We start from the raw sequence: 22,275 nt of genomic DNA, 5'->3' as shown, positions 1-22,275 counted from the left end.
AAACCTTATAGCAAAGGCTTCAGCATGCCAACGGGCTTTTCATCTGCTCTGTCTATAGCATCACATATATGTACAACCCTGGATCCCAGCAGGCTGTTCCGTTTGTTCTCACTTACCTGCCTAATTAAGGATGCATATGTAAAGGGTGGCCTGACTTCTGCATTCTTGTAGAATTCTTGGTTCTGCGCAAGATCTGCTAAATAAAGTACAGGAGTTCCCTGTATTACCATGGCCCACAGTTCACACGAGCAACACATAAATGAGAAGAATGTGAGAATCTCCCTGCACATCCATCAAGTTACCTGAAGAGATGGGCACGTTGTATTTGTCAGAGTACCGCCTTCGGATGGGTCCGACATTGTGCATGCTGGTAGTAGTGATGACAGAAGGTCCCTGGGTAACAGGAGTGATGGGTGCTGTTGGGGTGGTGGGGGTATGAGGTAAGCTCTGCGGAGAAGCCTCCGATGCAGTCTTTGAAAGTGTGACGCTAGATACAAGGTTCAGCTGTGGAAAAAGCAAAAGGAGATGTCCTTTAAAATATTTATCACAATTTGCTCTCCTCGATGCATAGGAGTGGTGTTGTAGTTAAGAGTGTGAACTGAAGACTAGGAAGTCTCTGGTTATAAACTTTTGAGCCATAACCTTAGGGCAAGCTACCATCTTTCAACTCAGCCCCAGGTTCCCTTCCACTGTAAGATAATAAGAATCTTTAAACACATTAAAGCAAAGGTAGACAATGTGGCGGCCTCCATATGTTGTTGGACTATAACACCCATCATCCCTGGCCATTCTGGCTGGGCCGATGGGAGTTGTAGTCAAAAACATCTGGAGGGTATTAAATAAAACAGCAAGTATTTTTAAATTAAGTTTAACATTTTTTTTATAAAAAAACACACTACTTATACTACTGAATGCCCCCAAAACAAGTATTTACTATGACTAGTATCCAAAGATGTGCCAAATCTCTATTATCATTAGTGCAAGGGTTTATGCTTGCACAACCAAACTTTTCCTCCCCTCACACACCCCCTTTCTCTGTTCTGGGTTGTCCCCCCACCAGCCAATTCTCCGCAGCAGATTTCAGGAAAGCCAGTGGCGGAGCTTCATGCTCCAGCACCAGGGGGCGGGGGGGTCTGGCGCACCACCCGCAGGGGCATGGCACGCGTCCTGGGGGCGTGGTGCACCGCCTGTGGGGGTGTGGCGCCCAGCGCGGTTGGGGGAACAGCTGCAATGGCACCCCACTGGGATCGCGCTGCAACAACAGCACAAGATACCACCCTATGGTTTTAAGTTAAGAAAGAGGAGCCATTATCTCCTTCACATTTGGGTCCAGTGAACATTTCTGTATAGATATGATATGAGGAAAATATCAGAGTTTTGTCTCAAAACTATTATCAATTACAGACTTAAAGCAGTTTTTGATACAAATCCATCTTCCCATGAAAATCTGATAATAAAAAAACAGTGAGAGAAGATGGAAGAAAAGCACAATATGGGTGCGTGTTTTTTTTATCCTCAGCAACTAAGCTCTTGGAATGATTTGCATTGAAAATTCTGCATGGATGTAAAAGGTTTAAATTATTATCTTTACATCATGGTCCCAATCCAATTCTGCAGATTCTGTCATTTTTAACAACAACTAAACAAACAAACAAAAATCAGAAACGCATTCACACATTTTTTATATCACTCCTGGTTTGGTCCCAAATAATGCCACTAAGCCTTCAATCCTATACTCACTAACTGCAGCAAATTCTATTGAACTCAGTGGGGCTTCCTTCTGAACAGCCATGTATAGGATTATACCCTAGCATCTTACCTATTAGGCATTTAAGGTATTGCAAGGTTAAAGAATATATATTTGGTTAATAAAAAACAGACCACTTAAGAATCAAGGCCATTTTTCTAAGAGATTATGCAAAAGGCCCCATGAGGACATCAGGAAATTTATATTTCACGTGTATTACATGGGTTACTTAATTAATCAGATAAATAATCAGTTATCTACAAGCAATATTCATATTTTTTTTTAAAAAAATGGTACTATATAACTAGATAATCAACATGGCCAACAATTGGCTGCAAGAAGTGAATAGTTGAAGAGTGCTGATGTTATTTCCCATTAACACAGATCTCATTCCACACAGAGGACTCAAAAAGTATTCAAGACAAATGAAGCCTCATAGGAACTTTGGTGACAGAGATACAAAATGAGCCTTAAAACACAGTAACTAAATGGAAATCTTGATGTTTAGATGCAAACAGTACAGAATGTGTACTTATGGCCTACTTTTGAGCTCCCCGCTGGGTTAAACAAAGTGGGAGGGCCATTCTAACTCAACTGTCAATATAAACTACTGTCAGAATTCACGATGTATCAGGCTACTCTGGAAAACTTCTCAAAGAAGGGAAAATGAGGTATGTGCACCAATCTCAGAGCTTGGGATACGAGGGGTGAAGCAAAGGGTGTGCCCCACTCTGCAACATTTCTCCATTTACAGAACCTTATTTTTATTTATGTATTCAAAACGTTTTTGTAACACCCTTCATTAAAAATCCCAGAGTGGTTTTCCACACCCAAATCCCAATACAATAAAAACAGTTCATCTAAATCCAATAAATTCAGGAAAAACAGCAACAATCACAGTAGCCAGACAAATCTCAATGCCTTGGTATCAATGGGCAGCCAAATTACACACTACATTTGCATTTCTTCTTCCATACTTGAGACACATAATGTTATTTCATAACCAAAAGTCGTTGGGGGTGGGGCAGAGATGGTTTGGTGTTTTGCTCTTTCCTCCTGAAAATCGCTATCAAGCTGCAATTTGCCCCCAAAGTGCTATTTGCCGTAAACAGCAGCTGGAGGGCACGTGTGTTACTCCTGGTAGGAGAACAATGTGGGAAGAAAGGGTGACACTCTTGCACCACAGTCCCCCGTCCAGATCACCTACCACATGCAACTGTGAAAACACACAAGGAACGTTTGGTTTGTGCCAGTCCTTTCCACTTATAGAGCAAGGGGAACAAGCTACACCCAGGAAAACTGAGGAGGGAGCACATGTCTCGTGGAAACTTGGCATGCAAAATGTTGAGGGGAAAGAGGCAGCAACAATATTTTTCTGCACACAGCAGAATTTAGTTATGAACCGAACTTTGCAGAAATGAGAGCTGGCTGGTTGGATCCGTGATTCGATCCCACAGTCTGCTCACATGTCTAAGAAGAAAGATGGGAGGTTTTGCTTTCAAATTGCGCAATGACATGAAATGACAGTTGCAGATTCAGAAATTACCTCGGACAGTGTTCTCTCTTGAAAACACGAGGCAAATGCTATCTTAAGTTACTTTATTTGGGACTGCATAAATTCTGTTATGCCCCTCTGACATCTACCCATCACTCACACACACACACACACACACACACACACACACACGGAGAAAGCACAGTAACAGCTATGGTACAATTGAGAGGTCTTGCTAAGAAATCAAATCTACCCTATTTTATCTCCATTGTTAAAGTAGGTGTTTTTAAACATCACAAGCAGATTTGAATCAATTTCCAGTGCTCTTCCATTGCATAAGCTCAGTAGATTGGCTCTCCTGCTGTAAGGAGCACGGATACTGTTTCATCATTACTGTTCAAACCACTCAATTTCAAACAAGTTCAATTCTGTTTTTACTGTTTAAAAGCTTAAACATTTAATCTGTTTCTACTAGGAAGCTGGGGAGGGGGAAGCCCAAAGGTCAATGTTCTCCAGTTAAATAATCTGAATTGAGTTAAATTTCTTTAGGCTTTTCAGGGTAGGTAGTACAACTAGAAATAAACAGAGAAAGTGAGGAAGAGTAAAGGGAGGGGATGCCTCCTTTAACAGGCTTGACAAATGACACTGCGATTCACACCCACTGCTGGGCTGCCACTAATAAGCTACAGAGGAAGCAGCCAATCTCAGCTAATTACCAGATAAAATTGTATTGTAAGGACTCTAATTAGGAGATGCTTATGGAGGTGATCTAATGATTAAACGCCGCATTCGAATGACCCCACCATCAATGTGCAATGGTGCAAGATGTCACTGGAATATTTTGTAGAAACAGTAATTTTATTTCAAGGGGGGGAGGCAGTAATATTTGTAATAATGGCTACGAGGTAAACTAATTAAAAGACAGTTCCTAGAGGAAGGCTGTGGCTTTGAGCAGCTGTGGCCGTTCCAAAACAAAGTGCCAAATCTCGACAGAGGAACTGCAGTCAAGTGGAAAATTTCTGCCTGACCTCTGCTCTTGCTATTAATTTGCAGGAAAACTAATGACACATATACATATTCCCACAAAATTGTTCTAATTGCTAATTTGCCAAAGGAGCCCAGTTTCCAAATTAAACATGACTGCAATCTGAGAGGGAAGAAGAAGAAGAAGAAGAAGAGGGGGAAGGTGGTGTAAGGTAGGAATCTAGCCTAGCATTGTGTTTCACCTCCGACAATGGTTGGGAGACAGAACCAACAAGTTAATGAAACGATGACCTCGTCACTTCCTATAGAAGTTTTGCTTGTCAGACTTCTGCTCGATGATGATAGCATCTCACATTTTGCAAGAGGCCAACCTTGGTCAGCCACTGTGCCAAAAATGTAAAGGGGTAGCAGCAGAGAGAATTTACACCGAGTACACTTGAGAATGCACTGCTTCCATAGCCTCAAAATTCAGTTATTAATTGTGAACTGGAGCAGAACTACTCTATGAATTGTGTTGGTTTTTGTTGGGATCTAAAATATTAATCTTCATTACAAACGATTAAATCTTAATATCATCATCAATTAACAATGAAAAAAGCCCCATCTAGACTCTGGCTTTGCAGCAGCCAAAGATGATTATGCAGGGCAAAGATCAGGAAGGGTTTGTACTGGGAAGGTCTCTTTTCCTGATGGAAATGCCACGCCATTTCTCAATGTTTGCATTTTCTATTTAAAAACATGCTGCTCTGGTTTCAAAAGTTGCTCACAGAGGCATTTGACGGACACAAAGCTTCCACTCTGGTAGAATTTATTTTGAGTGAGACAAATCTGAAACCAGGCTTAATTATTGTGGAGAATGGTCCTTAACTTGGACATGTTAGTGCAAGCTTATATTGCCTAGGCATTTATGGCAATTAGCTACTTGTTTTTGTCCCAGCAAGAAGCAGACTGAGCAGTATTGGTTTCCATCTTATAAGCGTTGTCAGTAAGTGACACTGTGTATGGTTCAGAAGCTGCTTGAAATGGTTGGGAGTTTGTACCTGAACACGGACAATATCTATGAATTAATAACTATTTCTGCTCTCTCCTGCTGAGAAATAGCTGGCTCTGTATTCTGCCTAAGGATGGATCCAACACTAGGGCTGCTATACACCTGGAATTTTCTGGACATAACCAGGATTCAGCCGTCGGAAATGGTGTCTAGGCGAAAATCACTAGAATGACCAGGAAAATCCGGACATGTGGCAACCCATGTCAGAAGTGTAAAAAACTTCTTTTTTTAAGATCTTGCAAGAAAGAAAGAAAGAAAGAAAGCTCAGCAACTTTGGCAAAAAGAAAAGAAAGCTCAACAACAACTTTTCCAATAAAAAGCTCAACAACTTCTGTGTCTGGATTTTCACTTTTTGAAATACGGCAACCCTACACAATTCAAAAATGTGTTTAATTACCACAACCAACCAAAGTCAATGTAGGAACATGCACCAGTTTCTGGAATATCTTCTGACAATTCTAGTGCAACTCTGACTACTAAACAGCTTTAAAATAATAGGTGGGTGAACTGCCCTAAAATCAGATGACCAAGATCTTCTTATCGCAAAGGATTAACAAACAAAATAACACCAGAGCCAATTTCTCACTGCACTTTTAAGCCTGCAGCAATTTAACTTGAAGTAGGCATTAACCCCCTCCCCCCACTCAGAAAAGCTCTCATTTTTTTTCTGAAAGCTGCCTTGTGTTCCCATCAGGGAAAAAGGAGGAACAGAAATAAATATATAATAATAAAAATCTGAATTTTCTCCTGCTTGTTTTAAAAAGAATAATGTTCTTAAATAGAGTAAAAAATAAGTCTTACCCAACCGTACCTCACCATTGCTGCATAAATCATTAACAGTATTTTTTACACATGTACGTTTGTACGCATGCAAACACACACAAAAGAATGATAGTTAAAATGGCTTCCATTAGGTCTAAGGTAATGCATGCAAACGGTGACAAAAAAGCAGCAAACACACCAAGAGGACTAGCAGATTTCAAGCAGGGGGGAAATCATACAAGCTATGCTGAGCCCATCTGTGGGGCTTTAGGGCAGCAGTTTCTCCACTGCTGATTCTACCATTCTGATCATGGCTAAAACAGCTGCTGTAATTGGACTTCAGAGATGGACACCAATTGCTAAGCCACAGAAAGTGGATGTGTGTTGGGATTGTTAGATTTAGTGTGCTTTAACACTTCATCCACGAAAATTTTACATTATATATATATATATATATATATATATATATATATATATATATATATAATCTGCACGCAACACAGGATTTGGCAGGCAGCAATCACTTAGCAGGTGTTGTTATTGGCAGGGATACTAAGGAAACCCAAGTTGAGGAGTGGGACTTAATGAAAAACAGTATATAAAAACAGCTTTTGTGTGTTGCATTTGCAAATCTCTTTTTATTGCTACATATCATTATTTTTCAAACTATAAAATACAGCTACAGCAGCTAAAATGCTCAGTCATTACCTCACAGTTAAAAGGCTATTTTTTAATGCTTTGTTTTTACAGTTGCTAAAAACAGGATTTCAAAACAATCCTAATTGCTGTGGTTAGGGTAAAGGAAAATACATAAAAAATAGCCAACAGTTATGTCAGCTCTATAAAGACGGATGTACTGCCAGGTATGCAAAAAACACTTTTGAGCCAACGAAAGAAGAATGTATTCCTTCTCTCTTTCCCGAGGCGCAATTTGTAGCTATGAAAGTGCCATCGAAAAGCACACTGTGCCTTGGTTTTCCTCCGTCATCTGAACCTCATGCATGAATGAAAATAATGGAACAACTATTGCATTAAGCATATCAATGCATTAGAATATCAAGGCTTCCAAGTTCTGCCATAAACAAAAACGTCAGACAGATTAAGAGAATACTGGATAATGGAATATTCAGTTAAATTTTATTTCAAACACTGAAATAAAAAAATAGTGATGTGAACTGCTGTAATATTTCTTTTGACAATACAGGTCAACAGTAGGATGTAACAGAAAGCACAGCCACCTTTTGATGTGTGGCTTGAGCACAGGGACAGGTATTCTCCAGCCACTTCTACTCTTGGAATGCCTCACACAACAGGAGTGACTAGAAAAGCAGGTATCTTAAGATGGGCTTCCCTAAATCATGGAATAGACTGTTTGAGCTTTCCCCTCTAAAGCAAAGCAAAGATTGACAGTTCATCTGAGGACACGCTCCTTCACTCCCAAGTCTCAGAAGAACCAGCAGACTAACAGAAAACAGAGGTATGCAAGACTACGAGGGTCTTGGAGTGCCTTAAGGTTCACGGAACTCCCGCCTAGTCAATCAACACAACAAAAAGTGGAAAAGAATACAGTTTTCACCTCCTGACCCAGTCAGGTTATGAACACAAGGTGGGCTGTGCAGAAGAGATCAGGAAGAAGGCTTCTCTCACCATGGTCCTAAAGACATGAAAAGAGCTATCATTTCACACCATCCACTGACTGTGAATTTCACAAGCAAATGGGGATTTCAGAGATAAGTTTTGGAAAATACAGTTGACTGCCTGTTACAATTTTCACCCAGTTCAGGGTAAGTTTGGCTTTGCTTTCCTCCTCCGCAGGCATACCTATATATACCTGCTCACGGTATACCTGCTCACTTGCTCACTTGCCTAACCAATATTTTTCTTAACGAGAAAAATATTTGCATCCTGGCAAACACCTTGTGTGTACACTCCACCCACACCCACCACATTTGAAAGCTGTTTATAAAGAGATTTCTTTCAATACGCACTTATTGGAATTATGCTCACTTCCGCAGGACCTTAAGCATGTGGCTGATATATGAGAGCTGAGGAATGTGCAAGCACTTCCAACACGCTGCAAAGAGATTGCTTATTTTAAGGAGATAATCTCATACATGCTTCTCCCTGTGATTATATCTGACAAGTTGCTGCTCTCTGTGGTTGGATGGACTCCTGATTCATTGTGTAGCACTGGGAACTGATCAAAGAGTTCAGCAAAATATGGTGCTAATTTATGTACCTAGTCAAGACCAAAGCACTTGACTAACGAGAAACACCAAATAATGGACAGCTAGAGCTCATATTGTGCAGCCAGATCCTCAATTTTTAGCTGATGGTGAATTTTTAATGCAAGTATTACAAGCCCCACTCAGCCGCAATTTTACATCCGTGTTTTATTAGTAAGTTTGCCTATTTTTAAAGGCGAAAGTAAGAACTGATGCAAAGATATTAAAGCTAACATACACCTTGCATCAGTCATAGGGAGAAGGGAAAAATTAATTACTGGGTGTAGAGAATACTTCGCATTACAGTGTTGGTCATCAGATCTCTCCCAGTCAAAGTTCTATCCTGCTGAGTTAAAAGGAGTGAGGTCTAGCCTAGACTCTGTGATGCCTTTGCTATTTCCCCCCTCACAGGGAAAGCACAATATGCAAAACACTATATTCCTACATTTTATAATTAATTTTCGAATGCTTCACCTATACATATTTTAATAATTTCTGATTTATCTGATGGTATCTATAATAAAATTTTCTATATTTCAATAAATGAAAAGAAGGCTGTTTCAATCCAACAACAGAGTGTCACACAATATAGGCCTGTCAGGCACCAATTTTTACTTCTAACATGTAAGTTAAAGGATAAGGAATTTATAATGCTGCCTGTGAACGAAACCACTTTTCATACACAAATGTGATCTTTTTTCCCCCCAAAGGGTAATACAACAGTACATTTACATAAACTAATCCAAACAATCTATGTATTTGACAATGGCAAACCTCACACAGACTGCCTATTGTTGGTTTACATCTTGGAGTTCTTTATGTTGGCTTGTAACACTGCTCTAGCTGTCAAAGGTTTGACTTGGACTCTAAATAAATGGTTATACAAGTGCTGTGCAGCGATATTGGACTTCTTTGGAAAAGAAAACCTGCTGTGTATGAATTCAAAAGCTATTAATTTTTCAGTCAAAAATATTCATGCCTATTTCTTTTAATAGAGAAACACTGTGCTGAGCAACTGAGAGATAATGTTGACTAGTGGTACAGAATTTTCAATAGAGCAGTTAAAAATAAATTTAGTAGGAGGTCCCCATCAAAGCTATAATTTTCCAGAATGTAAAACATTTTTAATACTAATCAAGAAAGTGCATCCTCCCTCCCACATTGCCTAGATCAGTTTTTTTTCCTTTTCCTACTGCTTTTTCCTGTTTATTAGCTGTGTTGCAGTACTTATCATGGCATCCCCAACTGGTACAGCTGGAGCTCACGGTCAAAAGTTCCCAGATTTTCAGCAGCCGGATACTGGTCAGATGTCTGAACACTATGCATTAACTTCCTATAGATTATAATCCCTATTGCGTGGATGACGCTTGTCCACATGTCCACTATAAGAAGCCTTGAAGTACCTTTCTACAAAGACATACAAAGCTTTAGCAGTGTAATTATAAAGCTGGTATTTAGTGTGGGCCAGGGGTATGTGCTCAATTGGGCAGAGGTAACCTACATGTTACTTGAATTCATTTCTAGAGGGCTACCAGCTTGTAGAGAAGGGGGGTGGGTGTTTGATTATGGGTCCAAGAGAAGAGAGCAAACTCATTATTTCATATTAACAGAGTTGTCGTAGGAGCTCCAGATATTAAGAAACAAGGTTCTTACCAAAGAGAGATGGAGCTCTCCAACTAAGCTTCTCCAAGCAATTCTCTTTTTATCATATGCATATTGTTTAGTGTTTGTTTGTTTTTAGAATAGGGGATTACAGGAAAGCTGCACGTAAGAAGAAAGCATATCTTAACTGTGCATTATACTTAGAGTACCATTATGCTCTTTGCATCACTCTATAAGAATCTACTCTGCAGAAAATCCTTTAATAAGATGGATCAAGAGAGTGAAAGGGATCAGGGATTCTAATGAAATGTTTGATCTTATGTTAAAAAATTAGTTCATCAGTCAGAATCGGAGTTCACATTCAAAAATTTCGATAAGCAAACATCTTAAATGCAAGATACTTTAATTTTACTCCTTTAATTAAAATATCTTAAAATTCCTAATTGCTTCATGTGATAAACCAAGGCAGTGATTTGCCTTATGATTTTAAGGTCTGTAAGATTTAAAGGTACACTGCGTTTGATTTTATTCTGAATTATGCAAATATTAATTGATTACTGATGATCTATAGTCAACTTTAATCAATATGCAGATTGTAAACAATATGCAGTGATACAGCACAATAGTCAAGTATTGGTTTGCTAGTTGTATTTTTTACTTTTTTGACCAGTCTAAATAAAACAAACACATGACTAAATACAAGTCAAAGACGATTAGCCCAGCAAATATGGTAGCCTGCCTATGAGCAGCTGGTGGACCGAAATTAATGTCTGAAACAGAACACATTATTGAAATAGAGAACATAAAAAATATATAAGCACCCTGCACCTCTGTTTTCCTAGAAGGGAATGTGTATTTTGCAGGTTCCCTGGAGAATAAATTGCTCTAGAACAGTGATGGGGGGGACGACCAATGAGGGGAATAGTAGGCTTTTTCATATTCAAAACCTCTCATGTCATCCCTTAATCTCCCCCCCCCCACCAATACACTTCACATAGACTTAACGTACTTCAGTAGGACCTGTTTAGGAACTACTGTGCTGTTCACCATTATCTCATATTCTCCACGTTTTTCCTGTGCAACTTTTTAGAGTTATTATAGGCTATGCTTTTAGGAGAAGAATTATCTCGCTATAGGGAAGAGACACACCTAAAAAAGAGATGGGTAATGTTGCTGGAGGAGACTCTTGAGAGTCCCATGGACTGCAAGAAGATCAAACCACTCCATTCTGAAGGAAATCAGCCCTGAGTGCTCACTGGAAGGACAGATCCTGAAGCTGAGGCTCCAATACTTTGGCCACCTCATGAGGAGAGAAGACTCCCTGGAAAAGACCCTGATGTTGGGAAAGATGGAGGGCACAAGGAGAAGGGGACAGCAGAGGACGAGGTGGTTGGACAGTGTTCTCGAAGCTACCAGCATGAGTTTGACCAAACAGCAGGAGGCAGTGGAAGACAGGAGTGCCTGGCATGCTCTGGTCCATGGGGTCACGAAGAGTAGGATACGACTAAATGACTAAAGAAGTGTTGCTTTCTGCTCATAATCTTGCAAACTGTTCAGGATTTCCTTCTTGAACAGAGTATGACACATGCCTTCAAGCATTCCTTATGATGTGAATCCAAAACGGATTTATTATCTACAATATGATAGGTGCTATATAAATATTAGATGATTCTGATCATCTTCATCACTTTGTGTTTGTTCATAACATACTTAAATATCTGGCTTTTATAAAGTGGGGATGGAATTCCATAAGATGGCTGACCAAGTACTGTGGTACATGTTATCTGCATCCCTCATAATATTTATTTTGCCCTGGTAGAGCTCTTCATTTATTTTATACATGTAAATTAGGAGAACAGCCTCTGAGCTAGTTTAAAATGTATGCTTCAGTCCTAAACAGACTTACTGGGAGCTCTCATTGTACTTATTTCTGAGTAGACAGTCATTCCTAAAACAGTTAAAGCATAACTTTAAAGTCTTCTCTTTAAAGTCCAGCTGAATTCGCAGGTAAATGAATAGACTTGTTGGCTTACTTTTTGCAAAATCAAATCAAATACATAAAATACTTAGGGCTGTATTCAGCGTGGCACTAAGTAGAACATTTTGTTAGTGCAAGGATTTCTCCTTGCACAGCAGAGCATTGTTCCCCCTCTCCTCCTCCCCTGCCCCCCCAATCTGCTTGGGGATTTCCCCCTAACCCTTCGCACAAGTTCTGAGGACAGCACAGGATGTGCACAGGGGAGGGCGCAAAAAAGGAGAAGAATGTGCATGTCTTCACTCAGATGGGTATTTTAAAGTAGCCCGCATGTCTTTTATGCTCTCTGGTGGGAAAAGAGGCTGTTGTGAAGCTTTATTCTGTCAGTGCAGATACTTACAGGCTGAGGTGTAGCTTTTGGTTCAGTTGACTTTACATGTAGGTGTGTCATCATAGCTTGCAGGCGCTCTTTGTCTTTTGAAAGCTAAACAGGAAAGAAAAATGGCATAAGTTATTTTTGTGAACAGAATCCAGAACAAACAAACAAAAACTTATTAATTTCTCAGAAATGTTATATGGTGCGCTCGCTCGTTCTCTCTCTCTCTCTGTGTGTGTGTGTGTGTGTGTGTTTGTAACCAAACTCTAGGTGCTGGGTATCAGCTTTTTGCGAAGCAAAATGCATTAGCTCTCAACTGAAGCAGCTCTAGACCTGCTGGCACCAGTGCGTTCATTGCAGCAGTGACAGCTAAAAGACATTAATGAATCATATTTGCTCACCAACCCTGTCCCAATTCATGGGCAAGAGGCAAAGCACAAAGGAAAATGTGGTGAGTAAAAGAAGTGTGTGCTCTTTTGGTTAAACTTTTAAAATAAACTTAGAAGATTCCCTACCCTCTGGAACTATTCCCCACTGCTCCAATGGTTTTGCCCCCTACCCAGCATCTTCAATGAGAAGGAAACAAATGCTGCTAATTCTCAACTCTTGGGGAAAAAATTGAAGGTGCACCAAACTTTTGTTCTTGCATAGAACAGGAACTGGAGAAAGCTTTAATTGTGGAAGAGGGGGAAAAGAGAAAGTAAGGCTTCCCCTTTTCTTATTCGCATTTGCCTCAGGCCACCAAGATGCATTCAGTTTTGGGTATTGTTATGGGTTCTGTCCTTTATAGCACTGACTGGGGGCTGCTCATATGAAAAAAAAAAAGTTTTGAAACTCAAAAGACAATTGAGATGGAATTTTGAAGAAGTTATTTTGCTGGTGCATGGACCTCAAAGCACAAAATACACATATGTATGGTTAGAGCCTGTGAGCGAAGCATTATGCAACAATAAAGGCGGCTGAATTACCTGTATTCCAAGCTTTCTACTCAGGTTATAAAATATCTGGACAGGTGTATTTATTCATTTTAAAATTATGTATTACATTTCAAGAGATTTCAAAGCTATTTGCATTTTTAAAGCAAAATAAAACATATGCAGTATAGCTAAAACACATAGAGCTAAAACAAATAAAACATTAACCAGTGCAGGCCCATACATGCCTTACTCAGAAGTAAGTCACAATGTTTTGACTAGGGATTCCTCTCAGGAAAGGGGGTATAGGACTATACAGAATAAATTTCAGGAGCCATGGAAATGAACAAGACAGATAATCAGATATTTAGAGCAAGGGCAGGACTCTGTAAGTGAAACATTTGAAAGACTTCTGGTTTCAAGACAAAAACATAAAACAAAGAATGAAAGGATTCTTTGGGCTGCTTTTCTGCAGGTCAAAAAGCAATACTAATATAAACCCTTAACTCCATTAGCAACTCCTGTCTATTCAGTTAGATCATCCAGAAGAAGTCGCAAGGGCTTGTTAAGCCATGGATGTGAGTAAGCTGTCATCAGCATGGCACCATAAAGGGCTCCTAAGGTCTGGAAGTTGTGGCTGCTAATGGTATTTTGTGGAGGGGGGGGCTGCACTTGTAACTTGTGACTAAATGGTAAACCAGAGGGCCACTTTCAGGGCTATCTGTGTTATGAATTACGTCTTTGAGAAATTTTCTCCGCTGTGTGCATTGTTTTCTGTATACTACATACTGTGCACAAGCCTATTCCATGATGATTACATACTGCTAGTAAGCAGTTCCGCAGTGGTTCTCTCAAAAGTGCAAACAACCACAATGGAAGAGACACATTCTTCTTATATTATAGCAAACAGGGTTTCTTGTTTGACACACTCTCATTTACTGTTTAAGGATCAATTCCACGAAGAAGGAGAAAATCATGTATTATGTGTGGAAAAGCCCTCAACCTTATGTAAGTTATGAACACAGCTTAGGCTGCAATCCAAAGCCCCTTAGTGCTAGGCTCCGGACTGAGCTAAGGTCCTACCACCCAGCCGCGTGGGCCAATTTACAAGAGTGTCGCCCCAAGGGTGCAGAGCTCCCTGTTCCACCCACTGAATGTGCAGACAGGTGGAAACACCTGGACCCCAATCTTGCCTCACTGTGAGCCAGCTCCAGGCTGCTCCTGCCTTCTGCCATGAGTGATGGAGTTGTGAATGCAGACCTCTTTAGGAACACAGGTTTGATAAGGCCCTAAGCTCCTGAAGGTAATGGGGCCCTTTATATGTCCAGTTGTCCTTTGTCAACAAATTGTCGCTGTTTTTTGTGTTGAATATCTGCTATATGGTAATTTACGGTAAAGCCATTTGCACATAACAGTCCATGCAGAATGTAGGCATCCTATATATAGCAATGAGCTAACCAGTAATATTTTAGGGAGCAGGCTAGCAGCCGAGGCCCATTACTTACATCATAGGAGCCTACACAACACAAAACACTTGCTGTATTTAGGTTTTATTTTATTTTTTATTTTTATCTTCTATTTTGGAAATGTACATCCAGGTTTTTTCCTTTAATTTTTTGGGGGGCCCCAAGAGAGTGGGGCCCTAAGCTATAGCTCATACGTAAATCTGGCACTGCTTGCATGTGCTGCAATGATCTATGGGAGCCTCTGAAGAATCAAAACAAACATCGTTAAGTTTCAAAACAGGCATGGCTTATTATGAAGATGGCCTGGTACACTAACTTGTTCCAGCACAATCCCTGGTTCACCTGTGATAACAAGCCTCATTGAAATAGAACCTAAACTCTGCCGAAGCTCTGCTTCCTGGTTGTGTAGTAGCAGGAAAAGAGGGCATGAGTGTCAAAGGTTCTTAGGACTGAACCACAGTTTAGCATTATGTGCGATTGAAGCCACTAAGTCAGACTATTGGTCCATCTTGTTAAGCATTATTGACACTGTTCAGCAGCCCTCCAGTGTTCGAAAGAAGGGTCTTTCATCCCTGCCTTGAGATGCCTAGAGCACAGGTCTTGCATACAGGTGATTTAACCCCTGGCATTTCCAGTTAAGAGCATCAGGTAGCAGGTGATAGGAAATATTTCTGCTACATACTCTGAAGCGCTACTGCCATTCTGAACAGACAACAGCACCTGAGATTTTAAAAAGTCTGACTTGGTATAAGCTCGTTTCCTATGTATATATGGAGGAAGGTTGTTCTTTGCAGTGTCACCATCAGAAATTTTAATGAAGCAGTGACTTGCATGCATTTGATGACATGGAGTCTAGTCTATGAAAGCTTGTGCCTATTAAAACGTGCTGGTTTTTAAGATCCTACAAAATGTTACATTGTTTTTGCTGCACAGACTAACACAGCTCTTCTGTAGGAATTGGGAACTCTGTTATCTTTCAAGGGCTCCAATCTAGCAGAGCTAACAGAGAAAAGGCAAAATATAGCACAAGGGGTTTTAAATCTATATTTTTGTGAGAATCATACCCAAGGATGAATAATAAACTACAGTTTAAATTCTTCTTTCATTTGGAGATGGAAGCGCTGCAGAGAACATAAGAGGTAAAACTCCAAGTGTGCAAGTTGGGGGTCTCAGGTGTTCATGGCCGGGAAGTACAATATTATTAACATGACATATATTTTCTACTTGCATTTCCTGGAGAGTTCACAGGAGTCAATCAATGCTCCTTTTGCTCTACCTGTTTTGCAGACAATGCAAGCAGACATAATCTCAGGAGTCAAAGGGCTAACTTGAGATCAGTTAAGTCAAATCTACTACAGACTATGGTCAGCACTTGCTATGAATTAATACAGGGATGGGAAAGCTCCAGACATTGCTCACCTCAAATTCCCATCAGCCTCAACTGGCATGGCCAAGGATAATGGGTGTTGCAGTCCAACAACATCTGGAAGGCTACAAGTTCTCCATTCCTGAACTAATGGGACATATAGTCATACCTTGGAAGTCAAACAGCTTAGTTCTCGAACGTTTTGGCTCCGAACGCCACAACCCCAGAAGTGACTGTTCCGGTTTGCGAACTATTTTTGGAAGCCGAACATCTGATGGGGCTTCCAATTGGCTGCAGGAGCTTCCTGTAACCAATCAGAAACTATGCTTTGGTTTCCGAACATTTTGGAAGTCGAACGGACTTCCGGGACGGATTCTGTTCGACTTCCGAGGTACAACTGTATATCTGTTCACAAAGGTTTCTAATGATGGAAATGTTCTGGCTGACCATTTATCTGTACTCACAATTTTATTCACTTTAATCAGTTCATTAATTTTGGCTTTACATGTATTTTGGGATCACTCCTCACGTTAAGATTTTTAAGCCGTGGGAAACCATTCACACTCAGGCCCGAAACCAAAAGTATAGGAGCATTTTCCACAAGCAGGAACCTGTGAGAAGCACATTATCTCCCAATGTGAGGTTTTGCATAGACGTCTTTGGAAAACACTGAAATAGAACTTTCCAGATAATTGAACAGCTGGATACCAGTGGTGGCCGCACCAATATTTCAAATGTGCAACCCCAAAAGAAGCCCCCTAGTCCTGTCAACTGCTTAAAGAATATTTAGTTGATTAATTACGACTGATTGATTGAACAATACACTGCTTGACTGTAAAATACCCCTCAAAGAATAAAGTTAATAGATTAATGTAAAGGCTAGCAATTGAGGCAGGCAACGATGACATAAGGTCCTGCCCCATCTGGATTGTCCTCTCCTCACCCACCCTGTGGGAAGGAAGGTGAGACGTATGAAGGCAACGATAAGATCAAGGCCTGCTATAGATGGGTGGCTTTCTTCTCCCTCCCCTCCCCCACCACTCCAAAAGAGAAGCTATACACTTTATATCCTTTATTTGTTTTGGTATTTCAAAACTGTGAACTGCCTTGGAGGAACGGCAGCCTATAAGTGCAATTACAATTGAGAAATAAAGAAATGCACTTACATTTAAATTAAATCAAACATTTAAATTATGTAACTAGATTTTTGATATAGGTATTGCTTTAAGTACTGCTAGAAGTGTGAAATCACTTGCAATTTACACAACAAATATTACCACTCATTGCTTAGAGGAGAGACCATCTTTAATATTTTCCTTTCCCATGCCCTATTACTTAAACATACTGCAACGAAGATAGCCTGAATACATATGAAATTGCAGCTCCACCAATCAATTTTAGTCACCAATTAATCAACCCAAGTTTTTGTTGCTTAAGGCAACAGCTAAACTAACGACGGCTTGGAGCCCCACGTCTATTTATTTTAAAATTATATTTATATCCCACATTTCCTCCAAAGAACTCAAAGTGGGTTTAACAGTTCTGTTTCCCATCTTATCCTTACAACAACCCTGTGAGGTATGTCAGCTGTGATGAGTGACTGATCTGTGGTCATCCGTTGAGCTTCATGGCTCTAGTCCAACACTCTAAGAACTACACCACACTGGCTTTATGTAACACAAAACTTTATATCATAGTGCTGTTCTAGTGCTGATCATCATCATGACAGGCAGTGTGATCTTGGTAGCAATTCTCAAGGAAGAGCCTATATACCGTATTTTTCCGTCTATAAGGCACCCCCATGTATAAGACGCTCCCTATTTTGGGGGAAATTGGGGGTGTTACTATCCATGTATAAGATGAGCCCAGATTTCAAACATTAGTAAAGGTAAAGGGACCCCTGACCATTAGGTCCAGTCGTGACAGACTCTGGGGTTGCGGCACTCATCTCACTTTACTGGCCGAGGGAGCCGGCGTACAGCTTCCGGGTCATGTGGCCAGCATGTCTAAGCCGCTTTTGGCGAACCAGAGCAGCGCATGGAAACACTGTTTACCTTCCCGCCGGAGCGGTACCTATTTATCTACTTGTACTTTGACGTGCTTTCGAACTGCTAGGTGGGCAGGAGCTGAGACCGAGCAATGGGAGCTCACCCCATTGCGGGGATTCAGACCACCGACCTTCTGATCGGCAAGCCCTAGGCTCTGTGGTTTAACCCACAGCGCCACCCGCGTCCCTATTTCGAACATTATTTTAGAGTAAAAAAAATAGTCTTCCACACGGAAAAGTACGGTAATTGTGCATGCAGGAATCCCAGATTTGTGTGGAAGCAGCCAACCTGGAATGTGGGACAGGTTATGCTGTCATACTAACTCCACCAGCACTTTACACAAATAGTACATTAAAAATGCATAGCAAAAAATGGGCACCAATACTATGAATTTTTACAAGGGACTTTCTTCTTCTTCTTTCTTTTTTCTTTTTTTTTAAACAAACTAACACAGAAATTTGGTGAACTGAAGAAAATTGACAGATTGGTCCATCCAGTCCATCCATTGCTATTACCTTTTTCATTATGTCCCTACACTGTTTTGATGTCAGAAGTGGAGGTCTTCCAGGACTTATGAGCTAGAGCCAGAAACCACTAACAAGCTTTGCTATCAATTCCCTGCCAAAGTCTTTGTTTTTTTCACAGGGTGCAGAGGGGAAGAAATGGATGGGGAGCCAGATCTTTTCACCTGACTGTAGGTGGTATCTCACCGTGGAATTCAGTCTTTTGATACTCAGTACTATTTCACACACACACACACAAAATTGTTTTCACATTTCCCCAACAATACACATTTTTTTGTTAGCACATTTTGAAGCAAAACTGTGTTTTGTTTCGTATACTTATTTGCAGGAAGTGCAGATTACAGAGAATCACATCAAAATGTGAACCAAGTTGAATTTCCCCACACTATCCCTAGTAAATATCACTACTCCAGACTTTATAGGGAGATCTCTGTATCATATTGGCATCTAATGGGGATAAGTAAGAGATTAATAGCATAGGAACTGGTCCAGTGTGTCATCTAAATCCTCAGTAGTTATTGTCTCCTGAGGATGAAACCCAGGGAAGGAGCAGGAAAAAGGAGTGGGCCATAAGCTCACCAATTCCCTCCCTTGTCTGGACAGCAGGAAGGAATCAACAACTGGACCAGAAATCCTACATTTGTTCATATCTAGATATAGTGAGAAGTCTGGTTGAGCCTGAGGCCTGCCCCTAAGAACTCCCTGTTTACTATCCTGGGAATAAATGACCTAAGGTAAAGGTACCCCTGCCCGTACGGGCCAGTCGTGTCCGACACTAGGGTTGCGCGCTCATCTCGCTTAAGAGGCCGGGAGCCAGCGCTGTCCGCAGACATTTCCGGGTCACGTGGCCAGCATGACGAAGCTGCTCTGGCGAGCCAGCACCATCGCAGCACACGGAAATGCCGTTTACCTTCCCGCTATAAAGCGGTACCTATTTATCTACTTGCACTTAGGGGTGCTTTCAAACTGCTAGGTGGGCAGGAGCTGGGACCGAACGACGGGAGCTCACCCCGCTGCGGGGATTCGAACCGCCAACCATACGATCGGCAAGTCCTAGGTTTTACCCACGGCGCCACCCGCGTCCCCTATAAATGACCTACAAGGCTGCTAATTTAGGGAACCATCTACCTAAGGCAGGCCTGATATTTTGAGTGCTTTCAATTGCTTTCTTGCTAAACTTCCAGCTATTCTATTACTGAAATACCTATATCTACACACACACACACAAACATACACAAATACATTTTAAAAAACAGACAGGAAATTCACCTTTCTCAAGTTGTAATATACAGGTAATATTTTCCTGATAGATGGACCTCCTCTGAGCTTACCAGCTTAAATTCCACTATTTTTGCAGCCAGCAAGGAAAACCTGTTCCTAACTACGTAACATTTTTCATAAAATACATCTTGCTGAAGTTTATCATTCCTGCTGTGTTTGATTTTCTAAAAGAAGTTGTATTAAAATATTGTTAATACTAATAAGAGGGCGTCATGACCGTGGTTTTGCAGAAAGTAAAATTTAGGAGGATATCTGGACAAAAGAATTCTAATTTGTGAGATAAGAAGATAAAAGGGAATTTTAAAAAATACAAGTCATGGTTATCTGGGAAAAGTAACAACAAAAAGTTTTAAGTGTGTTTTTGCTGATTTTTCTCTATAACTATTTGAAGCTGTAAATGACTAACTCAGTAAAATTCCAAATGTAATTATCTTCTGCACTTAGCCCACGGCTTTCCATATATCTCTACATTACCATCTTGCATACAAAATAGGATGGGGTTTTTTTTTTGAATGGTAACTATAGAATGTACAACATTGTTTTTAATTTGTCTTCTTTGGCTAACCTTTTGCCTACTCTCTTGCACACAAAGAAAGTCAATCCACAAAGAGCAATAAGGCATAGACAGCAAGGGCTTGGAAGGATTTTTAAATACACTTAAAAAGCAGTGATAACCATACTTTAGTTGGACATCTTTATACGCTATAAATTCACTCCCTTAATAAATCCTTAATAAGTTATATGCAAAAACAAATCTTTTTTCCAATAGTAGAGGAATTCATATATTTCAAAGTTGTGAAGTGTGTGTGTGTGTGTGTGTGTGTGTGTGTGTGTAATGAAATGTAAAGAAACGAATGTTTAGCTTGATGAGTAAGAGAATCTCCATTCCAATCTTGGACAAGTCTGGAAACCAGTACAAACCATTTCCATGTTTTCACCAATTCTACACACTGGAATACAATGTATACCCCCCCCCCCCCCAAAAAAAAATGTCAGTGTAGAATAAATTGAAGGATAAACTAAATTTGTACTGATAATTTTGAGTAATGTAGTGCATACAAACTTCCATTTTCTTTTCAGCTTTATATATGAATAAAGAGGGATCCAAGATGGCAATCTTTTCAAATTTTGAAAATGATGGAAGCTCTTCTTTAAATTACAGTTGGGCAAAGCAAAACTCATTTCATCGGACTCAATTAATACTGGGAAATATTAATATAAAATATGATCTTTACCTGCAGCTCTAACTGTTGTACAACCTGCATTTGCACTCTACATTGGGCTGTACTTCTATCATCCAGCGCATGCTCACTGTTGAGATGTCTGTAACAACATAATAAAAAAAAATCATTAAGTGAAATGGATAAACAAAAAGGGAAGTAAATATGTAAGTACCAGAATGAGTAAAGCAGCCCAAATATTACACCCAGAAAATCGGATTATTGTTTTTTTGAACAATACCCCTGTCCTGGTTCAAACAGTGCTTGTTAATATGGGTCTTTGTATTTTCAATAAATGAATGTTTCACATTAGCGACAAAACTCTGCAGAAGAGATTCCCCCGCCCCACTGATAAGAAATACAAATATGACTAAGGAAACAAGCTAAACATATTTTTACATCTATGTAGAAAAATGATGCTGGATAAATTGGTGCATGTGACAGATCATCACAATAGACTAAAACATTCACATGGCAGAAAATAAAATAGCACAAAACTGGAGGAGAAAAAAAGAGAATTAAATGGAGGAGAAGCACAGAAAAGTATGGGCTTATGAGAAAATTGGTAAAATACCTGTTTTGAATATCTTCCTTCATGAGAGATAGTTTTCTAATTCAACCAGTAAATAGTGTTTCATGTCTCAAATACTGTACTGGCACATGGTTTTTTGGCATTATTAGAATCTTACACATGCCAAAATATCACATATGCAGGTTTGGCATTTATTTTGAACACCCATTTTAAGTAGCTCAAAAAACAAAACTGCAGAAGGCACACAACATTACATACAACTTCCAATGCTTTGAACTCTCCCTCCCGCCAAAGAATCTGGGTGGCCATAGCCAGTTCTCTTAAGTGTGCTCCTTGAGAAAAAATGATTGAATTGAATGACACTAGAGCACCCTGAAGAATACACACTACTTTCTATTATCTGAAGCAGTACCCTTTTTATTATTTTGTTGCCCTCCCCCACCCAATTTATACCCTGCCTTTGCTGTTTCAATGGAAATGTAAGCAACTTCAACCAGTTCTTTGACGTTGCTCCTATACATTCACCTTTTCCTAATGAATGATACTTATTTAAAAAGGCAGCCTTATAACTTGATCCTAACCACGTTATATTGTAAATTTTACTGATTTAAACATGTGAGTCTGCTTAGTAGGACTGTGTAGGAGACATATTTTTAAGTATTTCTTTAAAAATAAAATATTCAGATAAAAAAAGGATACAGCTTAGA

General features: G+C 40.0%; 1 protein-coding gene across 50 annotated transcripts in view; it reads right to left on the bottom strand.

The window, feature by feature from the left end:
* The window catches only part of FOXP1 (forkhead box P1), a 546,942-nt gene that overhangs the window by 30,305 nt on the left and 494,362 nt on the right, over positions 1-22,275 (bottom strand). For 39 of the 50 annotated variants that reach the window (XR_014522962.1, XR_014522963.1, XR_014522964.1 and 36 more), the window contains 4 exons: positions 21,052-21,139; positions 12,242-12,325; positions 303-504; positions 117-196 (listed from right to left, as the gene is read on the bottom strand). Coding sequence is in view for 47 of the 50 variants with exons in the window: in XM_083491883.1 (XP_083348009.1) it covers positions 117-196; positions 303-504; positions 12,242-12,325; positions 21,052-21,139 (454 nt within the window). In the remaining 3 variants the exon portion in view is untranslated. The remainder of the gene's footprint in view (positions 1-116; positions 197-302; positions 505-12,241; positions 12,326-21,051; positions 21,140-22,275) is intronic. The other 11 variants (XM_083491888.1, XM_083491890.1, XM_083491887.1 and 8 more) reach the window with 1 other exon arrangement.

Source organism: Podarcis liolepis (assembly GCF_965112155.1).
Source record: "Podarcis liolepis genome assembly, chromosome: 2".
NCBI classification, from domain to species: Eukaryota; Metazoa; Chordata; class Lepidosauria; order Squamata; family Lacertidae; genus Podarcis; species Podarcis liolepis.
The sequence above is the reverse complement of the archived record's forward strand: the minus strand, read 5'-3'. Positions and strand labels throughout refer to the sequence as shown.